This window comes from Leucopleurus acutus, assembly GCF_964270905.1.
Source record: "Leucopleurus acutus genome assembly, chromosome: 18".
Taxonomy (NCBI): Eukaryota; Metazoa; Chordata; class Mammalia; order Artiodactyla; family Delphinidae; genus Leucopleurus; species Leucopleurus acutus.
Window position 1 is genome coordinate 24,404,922 of NC_139160.1, and position 23,573 is coordinate 24,428,494.

Consider the following 23,573-nt stretch of genomic DNA (forward strand, 5'->3'; position numbering starts at 1 on the left):
TATGACAGTACATGGACACCATAAATATCTTTTTGAATGAATTGAGGGGCAACAAAGGAGTAGAAAAGACAAGGGGCACACAGGTAGATGCGTGATGTTGAAAATGTTCTCGTTCCAAAGCTGGTTCACAGGTGTTCATTTTACCACTATGCTTCACAAACCACGGAGATAGTATATATTCATATATACATATAATATTATAACATAATTTTAAAGTACTATATGAGTTTGTACAAATAATCCCACTCAAAACAGTGTGCCTGCTCAGGTATACACCCTGGAACCCTTTCTTAATCTAAATAAAAGAGCCAGGGCTTCCCTGGTGGCGCAGTGGTTGAGAGTCCGCCTGCCGATACAAGGGACACGGGTTCGTGCCCCCGTCCGGGAAGATCCCACATGCCGCGGAGCGGCTGGGCCCGTGAGCCATGGCCGCTGAGCCTGCATGTCCAGAGCCTGTGCTCCGCAACGGGAGAGGTCACAACAGTGAGAGACCCGCGTACCGCCAAAAAAAAAAAAAAAAAAGAGTCAGATGGAGAAAATCGGGCCCTCAAAATGTCATTTTCATTCCTTAGCCTTTTATTTAAAAATAAATTTTACTCATATTTTTTCCTCAACTATGCCTTAATAGGCCAATGGAAAAGTACTTTATATAATTCTTTTTAGCGCTATACCATGACCTTTTAAAAATAGCATCTTACCTTATAAAAGTGAAACTAACAGTTTTCTTTGAAAATCTATTTGAAGTGTTAGATAGCTATAAGCATTTCTTCTAAATTAGTCCTTCTAAAGACATTTTCAAAGCGATTCCATGATTTGCCCAACAGTAATTAAAATTAATGTAAATTTCAGCTGAAATTTTTTATTCCACAACTCACTTTTCAAACATACCCTCTTTAACGTCTCACTAAAAACAGAGGTTTCGATTGCAAAAAGGCATTAGGATACCTAAAACATTGGTCACAGATACGTTCACAGATTAAACAAACAAATAAAGGGCTGGGCAGGAAGGAGGAGGGAAGGGAAGGGGGAGGAGAGGGGAATTTAGGGGAGAGGAGAAGAGGCAGGAGAGGTAAGGAGACGCCCGCATACATCCATACTTGTACACTGTAGATGTCAAGTTTCAAAACCCAAGAAGCTTACAGGACTTAAAACAAGACGTTTGGAAGCCATCCACTGTTTTGAAGTCCTGCTTTTGAGTTCCAACCCTGCCATTTACTCGGCAGATGTTCAAACTTGGTCTCAGTTTTATCAGTTGTAAAATTCATATGGTTTTAAGCAACTGTTCAATGAGATCATGTACATAAAACTGCTCTGTAAACAATAAAATGCTAAGGAGAAAGGTATCTTCAAATTTCTGACATAAATGCCCCAAGCTTTATTATACTAAATTATAATCTGATGGTTTGAGAAAGTCCTGGTATTCAAACCGCACAGTGAGAAGGTTAGAGATTCCAGCTCCACACATGATAAAGTTAATCATATTTCCTTGGTGTAAAACAAAAGGCTTAGATAACTAATAATGACCTACTGTATAGCACAGGGAACTGTACTCAGTACTCTGTAATGACCTATATGGGAAAAGAATCTAAAAAAGAGTAGATATATGTAAACGTATAACTGATTTACTTTGCTGTACAGCAGAAACTAACACAACATTGTAAATCAACTATACTCCAATAAAAATTAAAAACGAAAACAAGAGGCTAACAAGTCTTCTCAATATCCTTCTAACAAAAAGCGGGGGGAGAGGGGGAGGCAGGTAGGGGAATTATTGCCATATATATTCATTTGAAAAAAATAAGTGACAATCTAAAGTAGAAACAATGTACATTGAATCTTAAATTAAGGCCATTATCAGCAATGGCTATTGACCATCTTAAGCCACTTAACCAAATCAAAAATACAAATGTGCAGGGCTTCCCTGGTGGCGCAGTGGTTGAGAGTCCGCCTGCCAATGCAGGGGACACGGGTTCGTGCCCCGGTCCGGGAGGATCCCACATGGCGCGGAGCAGCTGGGCCCGTGAGCCATGGCCGCTGAGCCTGTGTGTCCGGAGCCTGTGCTCCGCAACGGGAGAGGCCACAGCAGTGAGAGGCCCGCATACCAAAAAAAAAAAAAAAAAAAATACAAATGTGTTTCAAATAATTAAATATTCACAGAAAAAAATACTCCATACTCAACAAAATCAAACTAATTTGCCAAGGGAAAATGTAGTGGGCATGGACATATAATGAACATGTTATGGTCTTTTTCAAAGGTCTATCTTTAGACATGAAACAAACTCTCTTTAATTAAAACCTTTGCTATATACGTATTTCCTGAGCAAGTAAAACCTAACAAATCCAGTATGAGTGAAACACTGTACCCTGGAAACAGTAAGGAGCCCCGAGTCATTTACAACAGTAGTTTCATATAACCTTCCATCACTCTCACCACAATAGCAAACATGCAACCTTAAACTAACTGAAACCTTTCTAAATTTAGATACCTTCAAATAATGCATCTTAAGTTATAGGTAAAGGTTTAGTAAATTAGCTATTACTTCTCTTATCTTTAATAATGGGATATCATGTTTAACTTGTAATCAAAATGGAAAGAAAGCTGTTATACCATATATTAGTGTACCAAGACTCAGAGTTTCCAGTCTATATTTAGTTCACATTAAAATGGAAGCAAAGACACAAACCAAGCTAAAAATAAAATGTTCTACAAAGATGAGGGTTTTAAATGGATTGAAATCTAGCTATTTTTGGTCCCCTAAACGCTGATTGCATTTCACAGCACCTTAACTTTGTAGTGCTTTGCAAACCGTTTTCCATCACCTAGGATAGGGATCAAAAAACTACAGCCCACAAGACAAATCCATGGGCCATATATACTTCTGGCACCTGATAGTATACAGCCCACAAGTTAAGAAGGTTTTTACATGTGTCAATGGCTTTTTTAAAAACAGAATATTTTTTAACACATAAAAATATTATGAACTCAAATGTTAACATCCTTTAATAAAGTTTTATTGGAACAAATGCAGTCACATTTTACCACATATAGACATATACCACACATATACCACATTTCAGCTTCCTATATGTATTTAAGTATTATCTATAGCTGCTTTTATACTACAACAGTAGAGCTGAGTAATTCCAACACAGACTGCGGCCCACAAAACTTAAAATATTTACTACCTGGTCCTTTATAGAAAAAGTTAGCTGATTTCTGCCTAGATGAATGTTAATTATTCTAATTCAAGGTATCTTCCTGCTCATCACCTATCAAAATGTAAAAACTCTTACTTGCCTTTCACATCATGTTGAGTTTCTGAACAATAAACCTGTTAATATTACTTTATTTCTTAACAATCTTCTGGCCTTGTTTCTGTTTCCCGTCCTATTTGGATCATTACCCAATCCAATGTTTCCACGCAGAACTGTGGCTAAAAGTCTTAGATAGTATTTTTGAATCTATTCTGTTTCTGTTTTAAATACTGGATATGAATCAGCATGACCCACTAATGGGCTGCCACCTACAACCTGAAAAACACTGAGCAAGTCTTCCCTAATCTACTCTATCGAAGGTTTATGGTGAAAAATAATGTTTTAATCGCACAAATTGTATCTCATAAAGCAGTGAAAAATACAAATCAATATTTCCATATTGATTATACCTTACCATAAAGATATAAGAGTTTATTTATACATCCTTTGTGTTAAACTAAAACCAAGGTACCAACTGAAGAATGTGGTGGTTATTCTTTTAATGGGCTGAAAGAGATGTCCTAATCCAGATACAATGTTGCAAAGTTCTGAATATCTTTCCAGTGTTTAGGTATGTTTTACCTAAATTTAGGGACCCATTTATGGACATTAAAATTAACTGTAAGAAGACATAAATGTCAAAAAATAAATGCGAGCATAATAAACCAAATTAGGAAATATTTTTTGACACATGAAGCTTCAAGACCTTAACCAAGATGAGTCAGTGTGAAAAAAAGTCATTGAGATGGCTCCACTTGTTTACACTGTTTGGCTTATGACGGTTGAACAATCCGAGTCTATAAGCCTGACCAATGTTCCTCCAGCCATTTGCTGCAAAATGAAAGACTACAGTATTCATGGGCCGACAAAAAGCAAACCGACTGTCCTTCACACTCATGTTCAAAACCAAGCTGGTCTGAGGTTGTATCGGTGCTGTTTCAGAATGTCTCACTCCCAGCAAACACCTGTGAAACTCTCTACAATAGTAAATCTGAATGCAAAATCAAGCTTCTCCTTGAAACAAGACTAAGAATTTAGGGATAACAGCCAAGGGTAAAGAGAGAGGAAGAGATTTGATGAGTTACAGCTCCCTTTGGCTTCCCCACATCAGCACTATTTAAACTTTTGTATATAAGTGATTTTTTTTTCCTTTGGGGAAATCGAGGCACCCATAAAATTATCTAGCGTGTAGCACCTGGGTAGCTAGATGAGACTACCTGAAATTCCATTTAGCTAATACAGAGAAAGGAAAAAAGTGAAAAACAGAGAAAGAGAAAAATAGTAGAGATGACAGCAAGGCAAAGAAACAGGAGGAAAAAATGGGAAATGAAAACGGGAACAAAGAGCATGCAATACGAGGATGTGACAAGGGTACTAAAATGTACATGAGCATTTTATTAAACCACACTAATTTAAAAGGCATGCCAGTCTTATTTATTCTTTATTTAAAAAGTACATCGTGGGCTTCCCTGGTGGCGCAGCGGTTGAGAGTCCGCCTGCCGATGCAGGGGACACGGGTTCGTGCACCCGTCCGGGAGGATCCCACATGCCGCGGAGCGGCTGGGCCCGTGAGCCATGGCCGCTGAGCCTGCGCGTCCGGAGCCTGCGCTCCGCAGCGGGAGAGGCTACAACAGTGAGAGGCCCGCGTACCGCAAAAAAAAAAAAAAAAAGTACATCGTATCCACTGCAAAAAAGCTGAGATTAGTGTTGTCTTAAAATAGCCCATATCTCCTTTCATAGAGAGCTGGTTAATTAAATGATAACATAACATGCAGGCTAAACCGTATGAAATTTCCCATGTTGGACCATTTTTAACAGCTTTATGGAGGTATAACAGACAAGTAAGATTGTATATACTTAAAGTACACAATGTGATGATTTGATAGATATATACATTGTGGAATGATTACCACAATTAAGTTAATTAATATATCTATCACCTCACAGCTAAGAGTGTGTGTCTGTGTGTGTGTGTGTGTGTGTGTGTGTGTGTGGTGGGAATACTTTGCTATTCTCTTAGCAAATCTCAAGTACACAATACACAAGTTAGTATTATTAACTACAGTCACTATGCTGTACATTAAATCCCCAGAACATATTCATCTTATAATTGAAAGTGTGTACTTCTCCCCATTTTCCCCACCTCCCAGCCCTACTCTCTACCATTTTGACCTACTGACACAGCAACTTCACTTAGCTCAACCTAATATAATGGAATACTTTGCCATCATTACAAAGAATGAGGTAGTCATAGTCAAGCATTAGAGAAATGATCTCCATGTTTCAAACAAACGAGATGCAGAATGTGTAGAGAATGTTCTCATTAGTATTTTTTAAATACTACATATTTATACACACACACACACACACACACACACATATATATATCCTTGTATGTGCATAGAAATTTTCTGGAAACACACCAAGAAAATGTCAACAATTGCCTCTGAGACAGACTATGTGGTCTAACATGGAGGAAGATTACTTTTCACTGGATACTCTACCATCACCAATATCCTCTCACACTGTCTGAACGTCTTACTATATGCACACGTTACTTTTTCAATTAAGAAAAGTCTGGATACCTTCCAAATGCCACAATTAACTCAAGGTTCTTCACTAACACTCAAATTATTTAAAACATTAACCAGCATTCACAAAGAGGAACACTTCACTTCACTTCACTTCACTTCAAATAAGGTAATTACTTAAGTTAGTGGCTGTTTTTCACTCCAAACCTAAACTAGACACCAAACAGTTTTATAATCCTAAGGATCTTAAAGGACACTAAAATAAGCACTGCATTTTAACAATAACACCCATATATATGAAGCATTATATGTATGTATGTAATATATACACACAGTCATTCATTTAAGAAATACTTACGACCTCTATGCACAACTCACTCTGCTGTAGGCCCTTTGTATGTCTGTATATAAGTGCTTTCCAAAGAGAGAGCATATATGTGCAGACATATGTAAGCACATGGATATGTACGTGTAAATACGTGTGCGTGTGCCACAAACACCACCCCAGGCTGCTACATAACCAGGGCAGAAGATACCATTAGTAATCACAACTTGTGACACCTAGTGGTCCCTTGGTTTATCTTCGGGATATACAAGCTCCTGCTGTCTTAAATATGACTAAGCCTTGGGCTAATCTCAGGGCCTCCTTCTCCTCCAGTCTCCTCCATCTTACACACCTGTGGAAGGGATCAAGCGTGTCTGTCCTTTTCTAAAGATCTTTTCCCTTAACTCTCATCTGGATCATAACTGAAGACTGGAAACCAACAGTTAAATTTAGCAGTTCCCATTCTATGAATTCTGTCCACTGTCCTGCCCTCAACCCTGAGAATCAGTACCTGTGGTTAAGAGATGTAACTGATGAAATCTGTAGCAGAGATGAACAGTCTGGATTGGGGGGTTGGGACAGGCAGGGAGGACAAGGCCCACCAGTTTCAGCCAGTTTAGGCCCTGATTTCATGTGTCCGTATATGATAATGTTGATGAACTTGTATGCACTTGTATAAGCTAGTATAAAAGACAGAACTTCTGAAATTCAATACATCTTCAGAAATTTAAGGAACATTTCATTTAATGATCACTAATTATCCCTAATCATGGCAAAACATTATGTGCTAAATATTTTTGTGAGAAAGTTAAATGGAAAACCAAGAATAAACATGCTTTCTGAATTTACTCTTAGTCTCGATATAGATGCTTTACCCCAAACCACAGATAATATCAAATTTAAAGAGTATAGTCGTAGCTATCATCATGAGTTCAAGAACCCTTCAAATTTTAGTGGTACTCCCAACAAATTTGTTGTTTGACTTTACTCAATTCAAATTAGAGGTATCTCTAAATTTTCTTCCAAACAGTATAAATTTACTGGTCAATCTTGATGTAAGTATACATGGAATTTTTACCATTTCAGTTGAATGTATAAAAATACCATTTTTTTAAAACCTGCCATTTTGCCCATTATTAACACAGTTTTGGGAACTTTTTTTTTTTAACTAAGATTTCAAATGTTAAAGGTACTCTCTGTTAGGAAAGTCCCTATTTTGTTTAGCCTTAATCTTCTAAAAATACATTAAACTCCATATCCTTAATTTATCAAAATTATATTAAATTAAAAATGTCACCGTAAAAAGGAGGTTACAAGATGTGCACTTAAAAATGAAGCATCTTTGGGATTCCCTGGTGGCGCAGTGGTTGAGAATCTGCCTGCCGATGCAGGAGACACGGGTTCGTGCCCCGGTCTGGGAAGATCCCACATGCCGCAGAGCGGCTAAGCCCGCGAGCCATGGCCGCTGAGCCTGTGCGTCCGGAGCCTGCGCTCCACAGTGGGAGAGGCCACAACAGTGAGAGGCCCGTGTACCAAAAAAAAAAAAAAGAAGCATCTCTGACTCTTCCCTAAGTGCAGCTTGTTAGCAGTTGTGTGTGTGCTTACACATATTTATTTTAGAAAATAAGGAGGCAGGTGCAAACATGAATCCACAGACATATAATAAAAGTTCTATTTTCATATATGGGTCCATTAACCTTAGAAAACAAATTCTCATAAAAATAGGTATAGAATGAATTAACTTCTGCAAATTTATTCTTAAAGAGCACACATATCCAATGATTTTATTGGTTCCCTTTTCAAATTCCTCGTTAAAGTCCCCCCGTGATAACTGACTCTCCGCGTGATGATTTCTACAGTATGATGAAAATTAGAGTGTATAAATAATCCTCAGTCAGTCGTAAGCATTTGCTATATATACATATAAAATCAAATTAAAACTCTCAACTTTGAGCCCTCACAGGTCAACAGTACCTGCTACATAAAGAGTAGCACAGCATGCTAATCTCCACGTGACACAAAGCAGTTACTTTTCATTATTAAAATTAACCATGGGTGTGTCGATAAGATAAGAACACTGCACTTAGCGGGAACCTAACTCGAGGTCTGTTGTTTGTGCCGCGTTAGGGTGCGGTTAACCGCGAGCATCATTTACCAAAGGGCAGCAAAGGGTCACAGGGACTGTCAGGTGTCACCTCCCCATCCACCCTCTCAGAGTGGGCCAGGGAGAGGCAGGCTGCTGCCCACGGGAAGGGAAGGTGGCGAAGTTCACTGCAGCTCTGGCTGGTCAGCCTGCACTTCGCTCCCTGCGCAACGCACTCTACCAAACCACTGCACGGCAGGTAGTACCAAAAATGAAACACTCCTTTTTAGATCCCTGAGTGGGAACTCTAAACAGCGCTTCCGCTTTTTCCCACGCTCCCTGGTTCCTTTCTCCTCCGCCCCTGCCCACCCATCTCCCCCGGAACCCACCCTGGAGGCCCCAGCGCGCCGGCCGGGAATCCCTTTCTGCGGCGCGCCGTCCGGCTCCCCCAGGCCCCGCCTCCGGGCCCAGGCCCCGCCCTCACCTCGGCTCCACACTTTCCCGGGATCGCCCTGCGCCCCAGGCGCCCACTCTCCTCTTCCCCGCCCAGCCGCCTCCCGCCTTCCACGCTCCCCTTGGGCCCGCCTCACCTTGGTCCGGATCTGCCCCGAAGTGGACACTTTGCGGATCAGTTTCTGGGGTCCCTCTTGCTCCGCTTCGCTGTCGGACGAATCCTCTCCGGGCCCGGCCGAGGCAGTGGCGGGGGCTACCGCAGCGCCGGCCGCGGCGGCCGCTCCTCCCGCGGCGCCCGAAGGGTGGTGCTGGCCGCCGGCCCCCGCCATCCTCTCCGACTCCTGCGGGGACACAGCACCGCCCTGCGGGGGCGGCGGCGGTGGTCAGTAGGTGTGCTCTGCTCGAGCCGGGCCCGGAGCCCCGCGCCGAGGCGCCGCCGCCATCTTCCCCTCCCCCAGCCGGCCCCGCGGGGGAAGGGTCGCCGGGGACAAGACGCCTCCCGCGGCCGGGGCCCTCCAGGATCCCGCGCTCCGCTCCCGCCTGAGTGGCGACCGCGGTGGGGCGCAGGGGACACGGACCCAGGCCCAATGGGACGCCAGCGCACCCAGCCTCGGGATGTTACAGGGTTCCTGACCCGGAATACAACCGGCGCGGGTAGAGAGGATGGGAGCGACAGAGGGATTGGGACAACCTCCCACTTCCCCTAGGGTCTGGGGTCCCCAGGACGGACGGGAGGGCGGGGGAGACGCGAAGCCTCCGCAGCCCATCCCCGCAGGCCCGGCAGTAGCGAGGCTCCCTCCCTCGGTTCCCGAGCAGCAGCGGCAAGAACGGCCCCGGGAGTAGAAAGGGAACCTAGCTTCCTCCCGGCTCCCCTGGGTGCTCCCGCCACCTCCTGGACCTAGAATGTCTCCAGAGACACTTGGGCCTCGCCGCACAGTTCCCACGAGTAAAAGTCCCCTCCGGCCCCGAGGTGGATGGGCGCTGCCCCCTTTGTCTCCGGACCCCGGAGCCCTTCTCGGCTGACCCGTACCTCTCCCGCCTCCGCCTAGGGGTTCGGGTCCTTTCAGCTCTCCCGACCGTGGCCTTTAGTTTCTGGCCCACCCCCACTCCCATCCGGCGCACACGGAAGAGAAAAGCATTTTCCGGGAGGTTCCACTCGGCTCTGACAACTTTTGGTTCAGAAAGAGCGATCCCTTTGGCTAACAGGAAACTGGCCAGGGCGTGGAGAGACAAGCAAGTACCCGCAGCCCGAGACGACAGAATGCAAAATAAATATCTAAGCTGAAGCGCTAACCGAGACTGCCTGGAAGAAAACAATGCACTGGAGCTGTGTGAACACCAGTGCCCGAGCACGAAAACATTGGAAGTCCTGGGAGAGCCACTCCCTAACCCGGACTAGAGCAGGAGGAAATGGGATCAACAGGCGGCAGGCACCGCTCACAGCTCGTCCCCCGCGAGCGGGCTGAGCGGACACTTGGGAATAGCAGCCTCGCGGTGCGTTGTGCACGCCCCGTGCCAAAGAACCCTTGTAGGTGTGGGAGGGCTTCCGAGAGAAGAGACTAAAATGACAGATTCCTCTTGTCGTCCACAGGGAATTCCAAACTGGTGTTAGCTATGTTTTAAAGTAGGGCAAAAAGTCCCTGCCAGATTATGCAGTCTCTTCACACTTAAGGAAAGCATTCAGTCTCTTTAGCGTGTTCGTGCCCTTCGAATTTTTTCAACTGACATGACCTTTGAGGGTCCTCCAGACTAAGGGAGGGATGTTTTAGTTTGGGATTTTTGTTGTTGTTGTTTGTTTTTAGTTTCAGTCTTACTCTCAATAATTTGCTGTGACAGAACTAACAGTTCTAAGAGATTTTAAGAAGCAATATGCAATCCTAATACTACTGTCTATCCACACGGTAGATTAAATTGACTGAAATGTAAAATGTGCTGATTAGTTTGAATGTGCAAAGACAGGAGATTGCTGCCAGGTAATACTAATTGATAAAGGCTACTTCTCCAGCCTCAGTTGTCTTCTTTAGGAAGGGAAGGAGGTGGCAAAATAAACTTTAAGAGCCCTTATGGCTCTGTAAAAATGCAATTCTATATCTACAAAGAACGCACTGCTGAGAAGGGAATTCTTTCAGAGAAAAAAAATCAAAATAATGGCCTTTATCCCAACCCAACTGTTTGGTCACTGACAAGTCCAATGGTCTGACAATGTAAATAAGAGCGCCTAGTAAAGGGCCTTTTGAAAGACTAAACCTAGTTCAGACCTCTCTTTTAATGTAAAGAACCTGAGGCCCAAAGTCACAAGCGGGACCAAAGTCAAAATCATGTGTCTTATTCTAATGTTCTATTCACCTTACCACATCATACAACAAAAGTTCGTCAATTATGTTTCTGTTCACACTTTAGGCTTTAAAATTTTATATAAGTAACATTTTCCAGAAGCCAGGCAAAGAGTGATTAAAGGAAAAGGCATTGTTTAATGTCCATGCCTATTCTGTGATCTTAAAAAGAAGACTGAATACACTTCTCACTCTGATTCAAACACTGATCGCTTAAAAATATTAAAATAGCTTCCCGTGCAAAAGCTCGGCAATTAATGCTTCAAAGTAAAGGTATTCGTTACTTCATAAAAAATTAACCTCACAGTTATCCCTGCTCTTCCAAGACTCCTGTAACAAGTTCTAAAATTTGGTTGTGACTTTGAAAGAACAGCCAGTCTTAGCCTGCTCATGCTAAATAAATGATCCCTGCTCTACAATTTCCCTAGCACATACTCAGAGTGAAATACTGTGTAAGCAAGTGAAGGAATGTTGCATCATTTCCCACAAAAGGCAGCTCGTGAAAAACCCTCTTTTCTTCAATCATCTCTTCTGAGGAACTGTTTCAAATAATCCCAGATTTAAAGTAGCTGACCCACTAGCAACTTCGCAGGTTTTATCTGCAAAATTTCCAGAATCAATATTTAAGCTGTATATTGTATACTTGTAATGCACTTCGCTTCCCTTAAAAATATAATAGCAATGTCAAGAGCTCAATATTTGCAACCATTTTAATGTACCTCAAAATAGCAACTAAAACAAATTTCAAATATGTGGCATATTACATTATTTCTTTAATTTACAAGATTTCCTTGAATTTTTCCTTACTTGGTGTTTTCAGATTTTCAAATAATTTCTTAGATGTGTCTTACATATTTATTATTACTTTGAAATCTTTGTTTGGAACACAACATATCACAAACACACTATTACAAACTTGGACATAAGCCACATAGACACTATATTCAAAAAGAAATGGAAATAGAAGCTACCACTAAATTAGGTTTAGGTTTCTACTTAATAGGGCTTTCTGTCCCATTTAAAAAAAAAAGAACTATTATATTGAAGATGTATAAGTTAGAGCCAATTCTCATTCTGATACCAACTTTATGAATATTAACATATTAATATCTATAGAGATTTTTTGAATTACATTCTTATTGATCACTACTCATAACAAGAGGTTTAATATCCATTTGCAACTTTTAAATCTCATGTTCTATGGTTTTACATTAAATATTATATCAAACATAAATAAGTCTACATTTATATTCTGAAGAACCCAAGTACATAGGCACTTTAAAAAGAGTTAGGTTCTAGGACTCAAGTTTCTAATCAATGGGAACCATGCAAAGAACACTGCAGGTTGAACAGGTACAGACCTGCTTTCATTCAAACTTTAAAACTACTTCCGTAATACACTATTCCACATTTAGAATTTAACATTCAAAACTTCATTAAAATTTCCTTAGTTGTTACCTCAACGAAAAAGATTTCAAAATTAATTGTGATATCAATTCCATGTACATATGCTCATCACTGTACCTAAGGCAAAAAACCTTTGGCCGTCTAGACTTAATACATAAATATACTTGTAAACTCTCAGTTATGTTTTGGCCCTTTTTCCTTTGAAACTCTTCCCTTCCTAATTTTTCAGTAGTTCTGAATAGTTTCACCAGAGCCAACTAGATAAAAATCATTTGGAAATAAAAATAAATTTTAACAAGTAAAAGGTACACTAGTATCCCTGCACTGTTTAAGAACTACTTTGTAAATACTCCCACACTCTTCTAAGTTCTGGCTAGAATTCTAACTATCCATTTTCCCCCAGGATATTATCTACAAGTAAGGGCTGCTTGGCTAAATATCTTCCTACCCACCTATTTCCAAAGTATTTTTTAATTAATTAGAAATTTAGGTAATGTCTCTGTTTCCACTGATTTCATTACATTCCAGACCTAGCATTAAAGAAAATACACAGACACCTGAATGCTAACATTTATCTTCTTGTAGGCCCAGTGCCCTAGGTGGAGTAATGATAAGGCTAACAGTTTATTTAAATGCCCTCACTTAACTAAATAACTTCATTTCATCTCCATGTACAAAAAAGTCACGATGGCCAGCAGCTGCTTCTCAGCTCCAGACATGGGTGCATTTCAAGTTAGACTTGCCGTTCTCTTTATTATTACTCAGCATCGATTCCTGATAACTATGTTTACTCTTCTGTCAGAATAGTTTTATGTAGAATCACATCATTTTGGGGTCCGGCAAAAAAGGATAAGGAAAGTAAATCCTTACATGTATGCTGGCATATACAGTAAGGGATAATGCAACAGGATCTGTGTGCTGTGAATACTGCCTGTTCAATATTGAATACTCCTTTTCATAAATGTAAATGAGTATACTTTTAAAGTATTAAAATTGCCTATATCTGAATTTAAAAAACAGATTTTAAATGACAGCAAAATGGAGTCCAGATCAAAGCAGATGTTCTTAACCCAAGGTCTTTGAGGGTCCACAGATTCGGTTTTCGGAATTCTGTGATTCCCTTGAAATGTTATTAAATTTTTATATGTATGTTGCATGCGTACATTTTGGGGAGAAAGAGAGTTCATAGTTTTGATTAGATTCTTAAAGGGATCACTGATCCAAGAAAAGTTCAAGAATCCCTGATTTTGATGCAATTTGTTTTGAAAGGAAAACTGTCCTTCAACATACTTAGATTAAGTTGGTATTTCCCCACTTAGCTCCACACGTCTGAAATAATTAACATTTAAATACTCTATTTCCCCTAATTTACCCCTTCTTTTTTCTTGTATATGCCACTTTTCAGTAATTTGGATAACTTTTCTAAGAAATTAAGTGAGAATCCCCTTTATTAGTTCTTAGACTTTGTGTCAGACATAGCTGGCCACAGGGTTTCAAATAAAATCACTTTGTCAAAAGTATCATTTTATACCACACATGAGATCTCTGAAGATTTTTTTTTGGACTCTCTGAATGTAAACTATTAATATGTATGAAACAAGACATTCTGTCTACTCAGAATGAACACTGTGAGGATTTAAGGATTTGTGCCTGTGCTGTCAGCTCCAACAGTCCTGGAACATAGTAGGTGCTGTACAAAATACCTGTTGAGTAAATAAAAAGGCTTTCAGTGTTTAAAGAAAATAAACCTAATTTTTTTAGGAGAATTCTGCAGCTGGACAAAGTGTCACAATTCATTCACGTATTTCTGTTCGGGCTCTAGCTTCAAAGGCTAATAAATGAACATTTTCATTTTCGTCACTATAAGTAAAGCAAAAATGAAAGTCTTCCTCTGTTTTTCTAGGCACAAAGTAGTTGAGGCATCAGCATCCTAAAGTATTTTTCATTGTGATTGGTGTTGGCTTAAAGTATGCAAGTTCAAAAAAGACTTCACATAGGAGAGTTTAAAAGTAAAAAAGTTACAAAACCAGGTCACTGAATTTAGTTCTCAGTGATCTTTGATTTAAACTCCAAAACTGAATTGTTTTTAGTTTCAAGAATAATTTAATCCCCAGGCATAACCACAATAGAAGAAATACGAGTAGATTGGCAACCTAACAACATGTTCAGATTTACAAAAGCAAAGACAGCTGCAGATACAGATGGATCAGAGTTGAAGGAGCTGGGAGTGTACATATTAGAAAAAAAAGGATAACCAAGCCTAGCACCTGACCTAGAAGCTCTCAACAGGCAGGGGGCCAGCCTGAGCAGATAACGCAGAGTCCCTGGGAAAAGAGCTTCCGAACATGTTGAACAAAATACTGATGAGGCCAGAAATTTCGGACGAGGCTTTTCAAATAGGTTCAAGAATTTCAACCAAGGCGGAGTAGCAAACATCGAGGCAGGACGTAGAGAGCCAAAATTCGATGCCAGGGAAAAGGCAGCCCACACAGGATTACAGAGCTCTGAGCGAGACGGGGGTTTCGGGGTAGAATCACTGGAGAGATGCGAGGTGATTCTGACTGAGTTGGAAGAAAGAAGTTGGAGTTTGAGGGACCAAATCCGAAGCCCCCAGGGCTCCTGATCCTTATCCTCGCACACACAATGCACACGCACACGCACACGTTACTCTGGCCCCTAAAATTACCCGACCTCTGCGTTGTATGGGCAGGGAAAATCCTCGTCGAAATCGAGGTCAGCTTCCCGCTTCATCCCTGGCAAACCCCTTGACCCCTAGAAAAGCCCGGGGCTTTAGCGGCGAACACGAGGCGGAGGCGTGGTTCTGGGCTTCAAGCCGCGATCCGCCTAGCCAGCGCGTATCTCTAGGAACCTGCGTGCCCAGGTGACGGCCCAGGGCGCGGTCTCGGGAGGGAAAACCGGTTTCCTCCGAGCCATGAACGCGGACCCACAGAGTGGGTTTCTCCTTTCCCCCTCCCTACCCACCCTCCTCGCTCTAAAATCAAGTAAAAAGTTGAGAAGTCGATGAAGCACGGAAACAGTCCTCCGAGGGCCGTGGTCAGAGGATCGCCGGCGGCCCCTCGAGGAGAGTCTCGGCTGGCCGGACAAAGGCGCTCCGGGAGGCGCGCGAGGAGGAGCCCGGGCGGCGGAGGAAGCGCTGTCCCGGCTGGGAAGCAGCTGGGGACCTCATCCCGGGCCATTTCCTGAACGGAACCCGGCCCGGGCGGAGGCGGGGGTGGGGAACAGAGGAGAAGTGGGAGGGGGTGGGCGCGGGCGCTGTACCCACCGGTTCCTCCCAGGCCGGGCTGCGGGCGCCGGGCGCGGGGCGCACGTGCTGCGGCTCCATCGCGCCGGCCCGCGCCCGCCGGCCGCCCGAGCGCGCAGACCCGGGCCCCCGCCGCCGCCGCCGCCGCCGCCGCCGCCGCCGCCGCCGGGGCCGCTGGATGCGCTTCCCTCGCCGCGGTCCTCACGGCCGCTGCCGCCGCCGCCCCGGCTCCCGCCCGGGGCCAGCCACCGGCCCTCCCGCCGTCTCCGGCTTCCGCCGCGCTGCGCTCTCCCGCCCCCGCGCCGGTCCCTTCCTCCACCTCCACCTCTTCCTCCTCCTCCTCGGTCCAGCTCCGAGCGGTCCGCTCCCCGCCGCCGCCGCCGCCGCTGCCGCCGCCGCCGCCGCCGCCGCAGCCACCACCACCGCCTCCCACGGCCGCAGAATCCGCCCCTCGCTCCTTCCTCCGCCCCCGGCTCCCTCCCCTTTTCCTCTCAGCTTCCCGCCCCTCCTCCCCGCCGCCCCCTCCTCCCGGCGGGCGGCCCGGGACGCACGTGACCCCCCTGTCAGGCCTTATAAGGCGCGGAACCGAAAGCGGCCGCCGGGTGGTCAGGGGCACCGGGCGGCGGTGGGGACAGGAGAGGCCTCCCCCGGGGACCGACGCCGAGCCGCAGCCGGGCGCGCGGGGAGCGGCGGGGAAAGCCCGGGCTGGGCCGGCCGATGCGCTGGCGACGGGAACGGCGGTGGCTGCGAGTCCCGGGAGACGCCTCCAGCGCCCCTCTCCCCGAGTCTCCCTCTCCCGGTGTCTGCAGCCAGTGCCCGCCTCCCTCCAGACGCCGGCGGCCCGCGCGGCAGGCACCTCCCCTCCTCTGGGCGCTGAGGCTTGAACGAAATCACGCTGGACAGTAACCGACTTCGACAGAGCGAGGGAGATAACTGCATTCCACAGCCGCTGTTGAACCAGTTGCGCTAGGGATGGTTTATTATTTGTGACGTTAAAAGCACTGCAGATGGGTTAGCATCTGCAAGAGGGGTTAAGCTTGAGGGAGTACTTCTTTTATTCACTTGTAATGATTAACGGTTTCATGGGGAAAAAACCCTGCTAAGGAGTCGATCTGTCTTCCTATTCGAGCACTACCTTCAAGTTAGAGGGGAAGGGACTGGCAGTGACTGCTCAATAAATGGCAAGTCACCTCGTCCCGCCCTTTGAAAACAACGTTTCACACAGCGTTTCCGATCATCTTTTTGGCATCGAAGACGGTTTCCGTCTATTTCCAATCCAAGAATGGCTTTTCACAGGTTATTCCGTCTCCTGGACCTTCAGGCTCCTTCTGTCAGCATCTTCCCAAGGCCCCTAATCATGTCAAATATATTCACACATTTTTAAAACAAAATGAAATTTTCAAAACACTTAATTGATCCAGTCTGTCTCCAGTCCCCACCTCCTCACAGCCAGGCTCTTCGGGAGATAAACGCCTTTTCTCAATATTCTCACATCCATTTCTTCATCTACCACTCATTCTTCCCTGCAAACCCACTTCTGTGCTCACTCTTCTTCTGAGTCGACCCTGACAAAGGTCACCTAGGGTTTTCAAAATTCCCTAAGCCGTTGGGTTGTTCCCCCCTCCACCTCCAATTCCCTTCTTATATAAAATATCTGCAGCATTTGTCACTGGGGACCGGAACTTTTATCCTTGAAACTATCTCTTCCATTGGCCACTGTGACACTTCAGTTTCCAGTTCTCTAACCATCTTGCTCAGCCCCTTTGCCATCTCTGACATGTTGGAGTGCTTAAATAGTCTGCCCTTGGTCTGTTTCTAATGCTGCCTGGTCTATCCAGACCCACCCATGACTTCAACTACCAACCATGTGCTAGTAACTCGTAAAGTGTCCATCCCTATCCCAGATCTCCAGTCTGTAAAGCCAATTTCTTATCAGAAATTTCTACCCAGACGTCCCACCGACCTTAAACTCAGCTTGACTAAAACAGGAGTTAACTTTCCTGCCAGTTGCCTGTTCTCTCTAGTCTCGTTCTAGTAAATGTCTCCACAATCCGCCTAGTCAACCAAAGGAGAAATCTGAAAATTGTCCCAGGCTCCCCTTCTCTCCCCCATTGCACCTCCGTGGACCAGACATTCCTGCCCATCACCTTCTCTCCATTTCACTGCTCTTGCCTGGTTTCAGGTCCTTTCTTTCAAGCCCCTGAAACACTGCATTCCTTTCCTCATTAGTTTCACAGCCCCTCAGCTGGTTACACCTCCACCTCTGCCATCTCTCACCTCATGGCTAAAATAAGCTTTCTAAAATGCAAAATCAAGCAAGTCATTCCCTGGATAAGCACTTCAAATGGCTTCATCTTGTAGGATGAAGTCCCAATACCTTAGCCAGCATCTATTTCTCCAGTCTCATCAAACACTCTGAGTTCCTCGAATGCAGTTCCCTGTCAGGCCACTTATTTTTATACAGTACCTTCTCATGGAATACCCCTCCTCTTACTCAGCCTGTCCAAACACCGATCATCTTTCCAGAATCAACCTAAGAGTCACCTTTTTTTATGAAATCTTTTTTGACTGTGCTGGCCACTCTCTCTAGACAAAATGCACACCCCTCCCTCCATAATGCTGTAGAATACTTTATTAAACTCATTTTTTTTTTACATATAATTTCTCTGATGACAGGTAATATGACTGACGCCATCTTCCTAGTTCTCAGTACAGTTTTTTTTTGTTTTGTTTGTTTGTTTTGTTTGTTTTGTTTTGTTTTGTTTTCGCAGTACGCGGGACTCTCACTGTCGTGGCCTCTCCCGTGGCAGAGCACAGGCTCCAGACGCGCAGGCTCATCGGCCATGGCTCACGGGCCCAGCCGCTCCGCGGCATGTGGGATCTTCCCGGACCGGGGTTGGCGCACGAACCCGTGTCCCCTGCAACGGCAGGCGGACTCTCAACCACTGCGCCACCAGGGAAGCCCTCAGTACAGTTTCTGATGCATGGGAAGTGCTCAGTAAATGTCGAATGAGTGAATTATATGATCGAATTTGACTTACTATATTTTTATGGCTGTAGAAAATGTTCCCCATGCATTAACTCCCAACTCTGCAAATAGTCTTATTATCATCTTTTATAGAGCTAGAAACTGAAACTAGAAAAGAATAAAGCAATTTGCCCAGGGTTCCACTGTATAAATTTCAAAGTCAGGGCTATAACCCAGGTTGCCTAGTGAAGTTCATTAGGTGTTTATCGGTCCATTCTTTCTCCACCTTAAATTCTATTTTGTCTGATACAATTATCTTTCTTTTTCTTAGTGGTTGCCTAGTATACATCTTTCCATCTCTTCATTTTCAACCATTCTGAGTCATTATTTTTAAGTGTTTTTGCAAATAGCAGTTGAATTTTGCTATTATTTATTCCATCTGAGGGTCTGCCTTTTAGTAGTCTATGTTAACCAGTTTTCATTTATTATGTATATTAATTAGGGTAAAAGGCTCCTTCCTCCCTGCCATCCCTCAAACATAATATTTATCTCTCTCTCATAAAACACTCTTGGGATAAGCGGTCCAGGGAGCTGGGTGGCTCCTTTGCCCCATATTGCTATTCCATCCTCCAGGGTGTTGCCTTTATCTACATGGTAGAAGCAGATTAGGGAATTCCAGCTTGAGGAAGAGAAAAGCATGGAACCCAAACCCAAAGGCCTAGGCCCAGAGGTGACACACTTCTCATCTGCTCATATCCCATCAGCCAGAACTTAGTTACATGGTCACACCTAGCAGCAAAGGAGCAGGAAAATGAGGCCACTAGCGGGGTAGCCATGTCTCAACCACAACTCTATAACCATGAAAGAAAGGGAATGGATTTTTGGTGAAAACTAGCACACTCTGTCACATTATGATCATTATCTTTGAATTTATTACCACCCTCCCATTTCGTATTTAACTTTCTTCCTCTTTGCTTCTTTTTTCTCCTTTCTCATCTCCTGTTCTAGTCATTGAATTTTCTTAATATACTCCCTTTTTCTAAACACTTCTACTGATTTGGAATTTATACCTATTCTATTTCAGTTCTTTAGTGGTTACCCTTAAAACTAACGTACAGATGTAGCACCTAAGATTAGTCAATATCTTCATCCCCTTTCTTTAAAGATAATTTTAAACAAATAAACAAAAATAACTAAAACACACACACACAAAAAAAAACTAAAACACTTTAACTCAAGTTCCTCTCTTATAAACTATCTATTGCTATCTTGTATTTTTTAATTCCCCCTGATGTTTATACAGTGGTTTTCTCAGAGCAGGTTAGGAGTGTTTTCTTTTGGAAAACTACGCAAGGAAGAAATAAAGGCAAATAGAATGAGATTTGGCCCTTTGCCGTTTGAGGTATACTAACATTGAGTGGATGGTGCATGGGATTTGCTATTAAAGTGAACTGTGCCCAAATTCCTGCTTTTCTACTTATTAACCTTGAGACCTTGGGCAAGTTGTTTCCTCATTGTAAAACAAGCCTAACAAAACCAATTTCCCAGTATTGTTTGAGGACTAAATGAAATACTGTACTAAAAATGTCTGGCATAAAATAGGTGCTCCTTACAAACATAAAAAAAAGCTCCAGCTGAAAAGGAAAAGGAGTGGAGGGAATATGACTTTTATGTCACATAAATTAGATGGGGAACATTGCCTCTCATTCCCTCAATGAGGGAAGTCATATACTCTGCAATTAGCAGCTCCTGGAATTAGAAAACCATAGATTTTGCCGAAGTTTACACGTAACAGATTTTTTAAGCTCCCTTTTAAGTAAATGACCCTTTGTTTTTAATCCTCAGAACAACCACATGGGGTAATTCTTGGCATCCTCATTTTGCAGATGAGGGGACTACGTTTCAGGGATTAAGCAATTTGCCTGAGGTCACAGAACTTGTAAGAAACAGAGCCAGCATGTCGAGTTCTTAGCATGTAGGAGTCCCATCAAAGATGTAGAAGAATCAGGAATAGTGGTACAAAGGCAGGAGCAGTAAGGAGAGTGGACTACATACTCTTCAAGAACTTGGTTGGGGGGCGGAGTTTGGTGTTGGTTTGTAGTCTAGGGAAGCAATCATGTTACTAGGCAAGTGGGAAGGAGCTAGTGGAAAGAAAAATGACCAAATGCCAAAGAGAGAGGGACTTATTCCTGGGAGAAGGTCTGATGCCCAGGCTGAGGAGCAAGGCTTATAGAACTCTGTTTCTTCAGAGCTGATAACAGAAGCATCAAGGAAGAGAAACGCACCATAAATGTTAACTGTTGTCATGACCTAGACTGGAATCTAGCCGTCAAGTGTGTTTTCTTTCCCGTTGCCCCAGGATACAGCAGCTGCCCTCAGTACAAAGGTCTGATCCAGACCGGGTCCAGTCTGTCCCTCCCTTTCCCCGGCCTCCAGCCCAAGACACCCCTTTGCTAGACACGTTCCTTGGTTGGCTTTCCTTCCACTCTGCTTCCTGCACCACTGCCTGCCCACCCACCCACCCAGGGGCCTGGCCAGTCTTCCTCAGGTGCCCCTTCCTCTCATCCCTACCCTGGCCTTTTTAGCCCGGGGAAGGACCTGATGGACTCCAAGCAGATGACGGGACAGGACCTCAGAAGCTTTGCCTGACCCAGCTGGTGGGTAGCAGCTGTCACTGAGCCCAGAACAAAGCGGGTGTCATTCATCTGCCCAGTCCTGCCTCTCCCACTTACGCAGCCCTGCCCCTGTGGACACCCAGTGAGGCTGGCAGCAGGCCGGGGATCACAAGGGTGGAGGCTGAAGAGGTGGGGGAAGGGTAGAAACTGGGGGGCTGGAAGAGTGGGGCTATTTGCATTTCATCTTCATGGAGGATGGGGTTGGGCACTGCAGCACCCAGAGGAAATATCACCGGGCCGCTAACTTGAACCTGAAAATCACTTAATGATACCTCTACTTTTTGTGTCAGCCGGAAAGTGTCTCAAAACCTCACATTTTAATTTCTTTACTGATAAGAATTCATTGAACACTGACTTTGTGCAAATCATTAACGTTGGCTTGTCCAGAAATGATGTTAAACAGTTCCCATTAGCTAAGTGTCTCTGGTCGTGAGGTGTGGAACTTTTAGAACTTTACAAATGGTTACACTGAAGTTATTTATTTAACGTATTATTTATTATTGTAATATTTTGGAATGTGTTAAAGGAAAATATTTTTTTAATTTATTACTTACCAAATCATAGGTATTCAGTTTATTCATTCAATAAATATGTACTGAGCACTTACTATACCTGAGGCGTCGTATCAGGGAGATGGCTGGACCTTTAACACAGAGAGTGATAAGTGCCATGATACACGATAAGTTACCAGAGCACACAGAAGGGATGCCTAAGCCAATCTCGGATAGTTGAGGGAGGCTTCCTGGAGGAAGTGACATCTAAAGTGAGACCTAACTCTCATTCATTAGCTGGACCAAGTCAGGTATGGAGGGGTGGCGTGGAAGGAAAGAAGGCCGAGGGAAAGAACGGATTCTCTATAAGAGCTCAGAGGCAAAGGAGAGCTCTGCTGGTTCTTTCATGTTCTGAAAAGAATTGTCATATGGGTGTTAACCACAGTATGAGGTGGAGAAGTAGAGTTGCGGCTGAAGAAAAGAACAGATAATGGATCACGCAGGGCTTAATACAGCAGCGAAGGCTTTCTGAGTTCACATCTTTTTTTGCGGTACGCGGGCCTCTCACTGTTGTGGCCTCTCCTGCTGCAGAGCACAGGCTTCGGACGCACAGGCTCAGCGGCCATGGCTCACGGGCCCAGCCGCTCCGCGGCATGTGGGATCTTCGCGGACCGCGGCACAAACCCGCGTCCCCTGCATTGGCAGGCGGACTCCCAACCACTGCGCCACCAGGGAAGCCCGGGAAGTCCCTGAGTTCACATCTTTAACATAATGATAAGAGCGAGCAGTGAGCACATCATCTGATTGATTAATGAATCCTTTGAACTCCGAGAAGGCAAGTTAGGTTTGATTATAACAACTTATTATCTTCCATCTTTAATACCCTGATATTATGTCTTCAAAACTAGAGAGCACAGGTACCATTTTTAAAGATCTCTTTTCTAATAGTTTTTTTAAGGAGGCTAAAGAAGTAATGGAATCATAGGAGTGAAGATTGAAGCGGGGAGGGAGGTATTTTGAACAAGCTTGGAAATCCTCTGACTAACCAGTCTGGCATCTTGAAAGATCTGGAAATTAACAGTTTCCTCCAGGGTGGAGTAAGAATACAGGCTGGAGCAGGCTTTACCCTTTGGGGAGGGGGTGGGGGACAAGGTTGGAAACTTATTTCAAACACAAGTTCTTATAATGTAGCTTTTAAAGCACTGCTTTGAATAAGGAAATCAAAGCGTATAAACAATTGCAGGTTCACCTGGCATATTATTAGAATAAGATATTCTTGCCTCACAGTCTAAAAACACACCCTATCTATGACTAGACATCAGATGAGTGTACCTACAGAGTGAACTTTCCTAAAGAGAAATTTCCTGTTGGAAACAGTCAGCGACTAGGCCACAGAATTAGTCATGTTGCTTAATTTGTTGAAACATATCATTAACAAGATTAAAGGCTTTCCAAAAGCTGGGATTGAAGGTAAAGGGTCATTAGCTGTGAACAACTATACGCCTCAAAATGAAGTGGTGATTTATGAAATTAATATTCTAACCGTTTCTTCTCAGTAGTAAAGATAACTGTAGGTTAGCGTTCTCAGCGAATTGAGAGAGAAGCAGATAGATTGTGACAGAAACCGAGGGCCCACCGAGGCCAGCTCTCCTCAAGGGTTCTTCAGAGATAAAGAAAATGCTGAAGCGGACAGCGTGCCTCCGAATTACTAGGAGGCTTTGTCCCAAACCGTGATGCAGTCCCTTGCCGAGCCAGGGTAGGCTGAGGCAGGCCTGCAGTTGAGAACCAAA

General features: G+C 44.0%; 1 protein-coding gene across 1 annotated transcript in view; it reads right to left on the bottom strand.

The window, feature by feature from the left end:
- DGKH (diacylglycerol kinase eta) overlaps positions 1-8,988 on the bottom strand; it is a 169,511-nt gene extending 160,523 nt beyond the window's left edge. Inside the window, exon 1 of the mRNA XM_082859567.1 lies at positions 8,785-8,988. Coding sequence (XP_082715693.1) covers positions 8,785-8,976 — 192 coding nt within the window. The 5' untranslated portion in view covers positions 8,977-8,988. The remainder of the gene's footprint in view (positions 1-8,784) is intronic.
- Positions 8,989-23,573: the final 14,585 nt, after the last annotated feature.